Source organism: Gadus chalcogrammus, chromosome 8, assembly GCF_026213295.1.
Source record: "Gadus chalcogrammus isolate NIFS_2021 chromosome 8, NIFS_Gcha_1.0, whole genome shotgun sequence".
Lineage (NCBI taxonomy): Eukaryota > Metazoa > Chordata > Actinopteri > Gadiformes > Gadidae > Gadus > Gadus chalcogrammus.
Window position 1 is genome coordinate 7,100,521 of NC_079419.1, and position 10,181 is coordinate 7,110,701.

At 45.2% G+C, this 10,181-nt stretch overlaps 1 protein-coding gene across 1 annotated transcript in view; it reads left to right on the forward strand.

Annotated features, from left to right (window-relative positions):
- The first annotated feature begins 9,095 nt into the window (after window positions 1-9,095).
- The window catches only part of cacnb2b (calcium channel, voltage-dependent, beta 2b), a 23,395-nt gene continuing 22,309 nt past the window's right edge, over window positions 9,096-10,181 (forward strand). The window contains exon 1 of the mRNA XM_056596237.1: window positions 9,096-9,133. Coding sequence (XP_056452212.1) covers window positions 9,116-9,133 — 18 coding nt within the window. The 5' untranslated portion in view covers window positions 9,096-9,115. The remainder of the gene's footprint in view (window positions 9,134-10,181) is intronic.

Here is a 10,181-nt window from a genome sequence, read left to right on the forward strand (position 1 = left end):
TGTGTGCGGCGGGGATGCTGTGCCTGGCCCCAGCCTGAAGAGAGAGACCGCCGTCTCCCTGCCAGGGGCTCCCCCGGCCGGCGCCCCCTCCTCGGCTCCCCCTGGATGTCTTGATGTATTGCTGTGGGCTGGGACCAGGCTCGGACTGGTAATCTGTGATACCGGGCATTTGCCAGAAGGGCCGGTCCACATTTCGGCGTGCGAGGGCCGGCCCTCCTTCAATCATACCGGCCCCAATACTGATTATACGACCGCCTTACTTACCTGACAATACGGATAACTCAAAGAGCCCAAGAAAGAACCTAACGTCAAATTGTTGCAATGGTGCATCCAGTATATATAGCGCTTCCTTGTCATGCACATCTATGTGACGGTTGGTATATGGTATAATTTTCTATTTCTTCAAACTGTAAAATCCTGTTTCTTCAAACAGTACAATCATTGCAACAAACTAAATTAAAATAAAACTAAAATGCTTTCTTTAAACTAAACTACGATTTTCTTCTTATATTTGGCGAGTTTATGTTCGAATATTTTGCAAAAATATGTTGCGGTGCACGATGGGATTATACATCTAACAGCGAACGTTAACGGTCCATGGATGCTGCGGATGTTGCTTCGCTTATATTTTATTTCTGTGGATGGGCTAAAAATCATGGAAAGAGTTGGCAAAAAGAAGAAAGGGGGAGCGGAGAAGATTCGGGACAAAAGGCAGAAATCTCTACAAGCTAAGGCGTCTGGATGTTTTAAAATAGATCGCTTGTTTGCTGTGGCCAGTGCTTCAACCGTTGCTGCTAGTGCCCCGACGTCCCTGCTGCTACAACCGGCGAAAACATGTATAGCCTAGTCATAGTATTTTGGTCATTGGGCTCCAGGGGCGAAATGAAAATCGCCCCAGACCTCTCCCATTGACTCCCATGTTAAATGCGTTTACTTCACAAAACAGAGCTCTCAATGCATTCTCTATGGCTTCCGGGAGGGCTCGCCCCTCCAAGTCTATTCATAAGTAAGTGGCTAACGCTGTTATTTGCGGTGCACAGTCGCCATCGACTGACCACTAGTGGTAATGAAGTGCGTGAATGGTCTCGACTTCCTATAGACAAGTTTTTGATAGACCCGTTTCCACTTTACTTCCTTAACGCAAACATAATCCATTGCTTGCTAGCAGGACTGTCCGGGTAGGCCTATGTTAAACCGTGTGGATTAATGTGGAATAATTGCAACTTGCAAGAAGCCCCGCGATCAAGACAGCGTCAAGGTAGGCCGTTTGGTTTTTAATTGTGCCCACCGCGACATGTTGACTTCGGCTCACAGGTCTTTCTTAAGTAGGTTCGCTGAAGTTGGTTCGGCTCATTTGCGCTAAAGGGGGGGGGGGGGTCGGTCGGTCGGTCGGTCCATAAGGGGCCGGTGTAGATGGAAAAATGCCAGGGCCGAAAATCGTTCCCAGTCCGACCCTGGCTGGGACACTGGCGGAGAGTGCAGTCCACCTATGTAAGAGACCGTCGGCAACATCGTTTTTGCGCTTCTTCTGCTTATCTCTCGCTCTCGCTGTCTCTCTCGCTGTGTCTCTCTCTCTCCCTCTCTCTCTCACTGTCTCTCTCTCTGTGTCTGTCTCTCTCTCTCTCTCTGTCTCTCTCTGTCTCTGTGTCTCTCTCTCTCTCTCTCTCTCTCTCTCTCTCTCTCTCTCTCTCTCTCTCTCTCTCTCTCTCTCTCTCTCTCTCTCTCTCTCTCATCCCATAGCAACAGTGGAGTTTGTATGTTACAGGGAACGTGGAGATGACATTAAAAGAACATAGGGAAATAGATAGGACAACTGTAGCAAACGAAAAAATACAGAATATCATTCTAATAACGTCTAATAATTGAATAATCCTCGTAATATCCAAGCGACGCTTTGTGGAAAATCCTGGAAAGCACCCTCGTGATGATATGTCCCAGGCAGATTTATCCTCGCGACCAAGCACATGCACACTTTATTTAGCTGCTCGTTCATTCATAATTACTGGCAGACGTCGCGTGGGACTGTGTGCCTGCAGTGTGACCGGAGTGAACGCTGTACTTAGGGCTGTTAGGGGGGTGGGGGCTTGTGTGGATGGGGACAAGCATCCACGATGCCTTGCAGCCGGTAATTTGCTGTCGATGTGTTTACGCACACAGCCTTCAATAGCAGTATAGCGGGTGTGCCGGGATCCGACAGCTCCTTAGCCCCCAACAGACTGCTTGCGGTTGAATGAGGACAGACGGTGCCGTAGTCAAACAAGCGCTCCGTATTGATTTTTGCCTTGCAGGACTTCATGAAAACACTATTAGGCAATGTCGATCGGACGGGCTCGCGATCGGATGTCTCTTGCCACGCTCCTGTAATTTGTAGCGTGTCGCGGAGGCAACAGTTGTTGGCATGTTTGTTTTGTTTAACCTGTGGTGTTGCTGGGTCCTGCTGCTGGTGTGTGTGTGTGTGTGTGTGTGTGTGTGTGTGTGTGTGTGTGTGTGTGTGTGTGTGTGTGTGTGTGTGTGTGTGTGTGTGTGTGTGTGTGTGTGCAGTTTGAATGACGGGGCTCAGGATGACATGTGTAAGCAAGCAGCGTGTGCTGGGGAATTGTGTAAGGCGCTCATTCAGCTCAGACCTGTTGGAGGTCAGTGTTTGCTTGTGTTGTGTAGGATCGGCTGTTTTAAGACGATGAGGATGGCGATGCTCAGTATACCTTGACCGACCAAGCCGAGGGTTATGCATTTTCAGTCAGCCTCTACTTGTCTCCTTGAAGTCATGTTTGAGGGCATGTGGGAGACTTTTTTTTTTTCATTTGTTTAAATTTCTCTCTCTCTCTCCCTCTCCTCTATCGCTCTCTCTCTTTCTCTCTCTCTCGCTCTCTTTCTTTCTCGCTCTCTCTCTTTCTCTCCTTTGTCCTTTGTGTCTCACTGTCTCTCGCTCCCTACACACCAGCATTGGTTGACAAAAGAGAATATATTCATACTTATATCTGTGATGCTGTTTGACCTCTGAGCTGCTCATTTGACAGGTCACCAGATGCAAACCTCAGGCAGCTAATTATAGTCCCGTTTCCTTATGTCAAGGTGTGCCCTAAATATATAGTAAAGTTTTGGTAATAGTAATTGTGGTTAGTTGCTCCGCAGCAGTGTAGAGAAATCTCAAGTTTTTCTTTCTATTTTGAGGCTTACTTGGTACCCAAATCTGGTTCACTTAACATGCTGCAAGATTTGGTATGATGATGACATCATTGTCCCTGTGTATAGCCTTGAACAAGGTTAGGTCGTTTAGAAGGCATCTTTGATTACTTCATACGTTCGAGACGAAACTTCTTATAACGACGTTATAACATTCTCAAACATCAAACGCAACAAGTTTCAGATTTGCAATTTAATGTGTGGTCTGCAACAGCAAAGTCACTTCTCTGTGATGCTCGGTAAACATTCAGACGTTTTAACCAATAAAAACAGAAAATTAGCTGCAAACACCAAACAAACATCAGTCGAGATACTTATACCTATCCATGACCATTTCTATGCCTTTTCCTGGCTGGCACTAAATGACGCAAGAATTGTACGCTCTATTCATATTGATTCATATACACGCTTAACTTCTAGAACCTCTTACTTCATCCTCTTCAAGTGCTGTCATCATCAGACACCATCATAGAACCTATCCCCAACACACACACACACACACACACACACACACACACACACACACGCACACACGCACGCACGCACACACACACACACACACACACACACACACACACACAGCCAGCCTATAGGCTTACTGTCAGACAGCTCAATGGGCCATCCGTGCGGAGCGGGACAGATTAATACGCAATCCTGCCCGCCACGAATGCCCACCTCAGCACCACTGAAGGGAAGAGGCTTATGGAACATCAAAGTCATCTCTCCGGCTGAAAGCAGCAATGACAAGTCAAGGAGGAGTTGGTCACAGCGCCATTATTTGACATATTGTCATTTTTTTCAGAATTCTTTCAGGGTATTTTTTTTCAGCTATGAATCCGGAAGCAGACACGGGCAGATAATAACAATATGGATTTCACTCACGGCTTCACGGCTGTCATAACCGCCCAACACATTGTAATCATCATTGCCACTCTGGCTAACATCATGTCAAATCATTGTAAGTCTCTGTGCGTTGTTGTTTTTTCTCGCCCTCTTTCAATCGAGGTGCTGACACATACTACACAGGCATCAGCTTGAGTTATGGACACTGCCCGCTATAACATATACATGCACTGTACTGTGTGTCTCCTTTAAAGTTAACTTCTTCGGAACCACATCCATTGTAATTGAACTCTGCTGGCAGAGGGCAAAGCTGGATTACTTAAAGTGCTTGCCTGGCTCTGAGATTGTGCGTGTGTGTGTGTGTGGTTGTGTGTGTGTGTGTGTGTGTGTGTGTGTGTGTGTGTGTGTGTGTGTGTGTGTGTGCGTGTGCGTGTGTGTGTGTGTGTGTGTTTGGCTTCAGGCGCCCCACAGCGTTTGTTTTGGTCCCACAATGCCGTGCCTGAGAGCCTGCGTTTCATCGTGAATGGTTCAGAATATGGAAAACAATACACACTAGCAGCAGCAGCATTATGTAAATGAACTGTGTTGCACCCTAGCACTGTGGCCATGTAAGTTCATGGTAATGAGTTCCCTTCATTTTACTGGTTTACTGCACTTAACGACCCTCTTCATGCAGTTTCCTTAGCAACCATTTGAAAAAAGAAATACACCATTTTGTTAAAATCAACATTATTAATTAATATGATGTTGCTAATTAGAACATGCATGGCTGTGCATAATTTAGTCATACCTTTGTTCTGCTATTTTTGGACCAGGGGACTGCATGAGTTATGGAATTGATGAGGCACTAATGTCTCACAATCTGTCTCTTTGCTTGTTGAACTCCTTGTCGGCTGAGGAGACTAGACTGATCACCTGACTCATCTTTTCCGGGTTGACCCACAAGAACAGGTTTGAGGTAAGATTAGAGAATTGTAAAGAGAGAGCAGAAAAAAAAGCTGGAGAGAAATATTAACACCCCACAAAAACTCATCCTGGTTCTCTGCTCCCTCCCTCTCTCCTCCCTCCCGCCCTCCCTACTTTTCCCCGCGACTGAAGTGATAACGCTGTGTGCGCAAATGTGATTGACAAGAAAGATCGCTTCCCTGAAGTAATCTGGAGGAGAAGCTCTGATTGGTCAGAAAGTCAATGGGAGCGGTATAAAATGGAAATGTCTCCCACGAGACAGGTGTGACACAGACATTCTCAGAGCATTTCAAACATAAACATCTGATGGATGGCTTTGGTATTTCTCACAGATTACACGCAAACTGTAGCCCTAAATCTTACCTACAGCACCTTTAAAAGGAGAGGAGACATGAGCAGCACCACTGACCGGAAATTCTGGCAAAAATAAACCTGTTGGTTTGCCAAATGGGAGAAAGACATTTGTCAGGATTCACTTGTTTCTCAGTGGCTATAGTTTATTTGGCTGTACTGAGGTTGTACATTACTCAGATCCACAGTGTAGTTTACTGCATGTCCATTTTCTGTCCTTTGCCTACTAGTAGATATTGTGGGTTCTTTCCCGCTTATGCACATCCACACACTAAATCCTCAGTTCACCACATCTAGTCCCGGTATATCATGCGGTGTTACTCGATTTCTTGCTGCAGTCAACCGCAACCTAGAGACTGTGGTCGGCGAATAAAGAGAAAAGGCCTACGTTCCAGGGAGGGGAGTGGAGGGAAGATATGCCACAAGCTGTGGCTTTAATTGACTGCTACCTTCTTGAGTTCTATGCTTCAGTGGACATGCTTGGGGTTTCTGTTCCTAAAAGTGATTTGTGCATGAGCTCAGCGGTGGGCCTCTTCGTAAACACGACCGTTGAGTTTATGAAAGTACATGTTGAGTGTTTCTTCATGAGGCTGTACGTGCTATAGCATGAGTGGCTTATGACAGCGGAAAACTGTCTTGCACAGTTTGGATAACATTACACGGATGTCAAAGAATGATTTCAATCATAATGTTCGCATGTGAAAGTAATGTTCCATGGAATGCTGTTTATACACAAGATCTGTTATAACGGATCTCTAGATCAAACCAATATTTCGCATCAGATTACAAATAAAGTACTGAGCAATAATTTAAACTTGATAACATTTGGGAGAATAACATTTATCCCTTAGAATACCTTTTAGTAACATCATCGCAACAAACCAAATAGGTCCTATCTGTAACTTGCAGAACATGTCCTGTTACTTATTAACTTATTATCTGTTAGTCACATATTTTGGGATTGGTCATTATTATCAGAGCCATTCTGTAGATGCAATCATGATGAGCTATATGCATGCACAACATATGATTCCCTCGTATACACCCCAATTTACAGTCCCATATGTCATGGAAATGGAAATGTCATATATTGAGCCAACTGAGCAAGCATGTAATTAAATGCATAAATGCAATGCTAAAAATGTGTGTGTGTGTGTGTGTGTGTGTGTAGGTGACTTAGTGAGTGAGTGAGTGAGTGAGAGAGGAAAGAGCTGCCTGCCCCCTTCAACTCAGCCACCCAGCGATGCCCTCACCTACAGCTCCACCTTAGCTACTCCTAATTCTCCACATTCATCACTCGCTGCTTACCTCCTCCAGCAGCTCCTGCTGCTGCTACCTCGGTCACCCTCATCTCCCTCTCCCCATCTTCCCTCCCCCAAAAATACCCCAAGGGCCTTTACTTCGGCCGATTTACTGCTCACCCCCCACTGCCCCACCCCTTCATCGAACCAGCTGTTGGACGGCCCAGGATTGACCGGTCACTGGCACAGGCCAACCAAACATCGCAGATTCAGCTGGCCAGATGTTGCATATTAACCCAGCTTCAAGTACATCAGCCTGGCGCTTCAGCCAAATCCAATGGCCGTCAAGAGTTTGAAGGAGGAAGAAGAGTAACTCACAGGACACAAAGGGTTAAGAGAGGGAACTTTGGCGCTATTGCCCGACAGCATAGCTCGCCCATGATTTGGGATATCGTGTGTCTCTTCCTCCTCCTCCTCTTCCTCGGTGGTGTTATATTTGGTAGCTATGTTGGATGGATGTCATTTATTTTCCCCCCTGTGGCGAGAGCCAGACATCATAAGTCAAAAACGGATTTCTCTTCGCCGGACGGCTGCTGTTAGGGCGTGGTAGATGGAGCTGGGTGCTTGATTTGATGCAACCCCCCCCCTACATCTTATGGGGGGGGGGGGGAGTTGTGGGAGGTTAGGCTGAGGGCACCAGCCTCCTGCTCCAAGTCAAACTTTACAAGAACAAAATTGTTTCCTGTTGAGAACTGTCTCTGGATAATGCATAATGGAATGTGTGTGTGTGTGCGCGCGCATGTGTGTGTGTGTGTGTGTGTGTGTGCGTGAGAAAGCATGAGAGTGTAAGTGACTGAGTGTGTGTGTAGTGTGTATGAGTACGGACGAGGGTTGCTGGGAGGATAAGGGTATTTAAGTTTTTGATGTTTCTATTTCGGTCTCACTTATCTGCTTTGTAATCTGTCCGCTTTGGCCATATGTCCACAGTTCATGTATGGGATTTGGACAGTGGGTGGCATGGTTCCAGTATAACATGCATTCAGCGGATCAAGGCTTATAGGTCTTCCAGAGGGGTCACTGTGTTTAGGAAGCCTGATGATGAACGCAATTAGCTTTTGCATTATCCGAGGTATTCTGACCAGCCGATTTCCTGATCCTGCACATTGTGTCTCTCGACATAAAACTGTCAACTTCATTCCCAAAGATCCTCCTCTGTGCATCTCAAGAAGAATAAAACAACAGACCATCTACGAGATGGTGTTAACTTTGAGAACCTTCAAGCTCATATGACTAATGATGGATGATTATTGGCAGGGTTGGTCTCTCCAGCTGGCCTCAAGGAATATAAACGCCAATGTAATGGTGACGAATTTGGCGAATGAGAGGGATGGAAAAGGTTATAGGAAGTGAACATACATATCGCTCCTTGCCAGTGATTTACTGTGCAGATGTGCGTGTGTTCCAGCTGGCTCCGGCGGTGAACGGCACAGTGGGGGACAGCCGGATCTGTGCCTTGAGTAACAGCCAGCCTTTTGCTCGTGGCCCCACATTAACAATGCAAACACAACTGTGCATTTTATGAGCTCAGCAAAAGTTGTGTATTATATAGGCCTACATTATCTGTATTATTATGATACAATAAAATTATTGGATATTATATTTATATATAATACATAACTTTCGCTATTATTATCAAATCATTTATTTAAATAATGTTTTTTTTCCAACATGATTTTGCATTTCTGCAGCAGCAACAGTCAGTTTTTGTGGTTCAATGCGAATATCTATTTTATACAGTCTATGGTTTGTAGGATATGACCGAAAAAGTAAACCACTTGAAACCTCACAGCCCTCAAAGTTCTTTCAACCCAAGACTAACTTTTGGAAAATACTTAATTGGTAGCGTTCATTTACGCTTTGTGTGCGCGCGCAGGTTCCTATACAAGTGGATGGTTAAACGCGCAAGGTGTTCTTTGCCAGGAGATGCGTTTCAGGCTTCCCCTAGATATTATGTCAAAACTACAACTATGTTTGACGGTGTAACTGTTGACATTACAAGTTGTTGTTTAAATAAAGGCCGGGACTCGCCTCTGAAGACGAGCGATGGGGCTTGCTTTGGGTCCGAGCTAGAGGTACGAGGAACAGCAGATGCCCTGCAGACCAGTAAGCCTTTAATGCCCCCAGGGCTCGGGACGGAGGAACTACACTGTAACTAACAACACACACTTCAAGTGAAACCCTTCACTTAACCCATCCGTCCGTCGCCTCCGGGGGAACCTGCATTTAATCTTCCGGGAATATCACAGCATTAGGGGCGAACCCGTGGCTAAACTGACTCATTTTTTTATTTTACTTGTTTTTTCTTCCGCTCAAATTGCTTTTTCGGATATATGTTACCGTTGCGAATCTTTTGGAAAGAGTCCCGCGTAAGACCGGTGGTTGCTTTAGAATAAGTGCACCTGATTCAGATACATTCCAGTTTTCATAAACAACAACCGTGGAGCAACTCACTGAAGACCCGTCCGACCGCCATGCCGCCCAAGAAAAGGGTAAAATATGACACCTTTCTGTTCATTTAAATGCTTATCGTTTGTGTGTGTGTGTGTGTGTGTGCGTGTGTGCGTGTGCGTGTGTGCGTGTGCGTGTGTGCGTGTGCGTGTGCGCGTGTGCGTGTGTGTGTGTGTGTGTGTGCGCGCGCGCGTGTGTGTGTTTACGAGCGCATCCCGCTGTGTGCGTGCAGGAACTCCACAAGAATGCGCCATCTGTTGCGTTGTGCGCTAATCCCCAAGCCCTTCCACTTCACTGCACGGGCGATACCTGAGGACGCAAAGCACAGGCGTGATAAAAACAATACACATCCAACCTGCATCTTTTATTTATGTGTCATCACGCGTTACCGGGTATAACTTAATCATCTGTAATGATAAACAGACCTTGATCAGTTGGGTTGAACCATTTTATTGCGGGAATCAGCCCCTCCCACGAATTACAACCAACTGTTGGTTGTCCTGTAAAATGAATAGATGAGATGACACCTCATTCTTAAACATTTTATCTGTTAATATTTATTGTATTACCTACTAAAGGCCTACATATTTGATCTGTATTTAATGATCTATTATATTATATTTAAACGACTATAGTATATATTACATAGGCTTATATAGGCTACTATAGTATTATATATGTGGTATGCTATATATATATATATATATATATATATATATATATATATATATATATATATATATAATATATGTATATTAAAGGCTGCTCAGGCACCAGGTATAGACATACTGTTCACTTCCTGGGGCACAGTATGCTAATGCGGTGCGTTGCAGGTGCTCTAGTCTCTAGTCTCTTCCTGTTTCCCGAAATAGGCAAAGCCTCTTAGTGGCTGATACCCGGGTATTACCTCCGGCAGAAAGTAGAGCAAGGTAAAGGGGCTATCCAGGGAAAGAATTTACTCTCATTATTGCCACGTTGGAGGTCTTGTTCGGGGGGTAAATCTCGAGCTCCAGGATTAGTTTTGATCTGAGACAGCGCGGCTCACATGATATTCTTCAATTGCAAGTCTTAAAAGGTGAAAAGTAACCA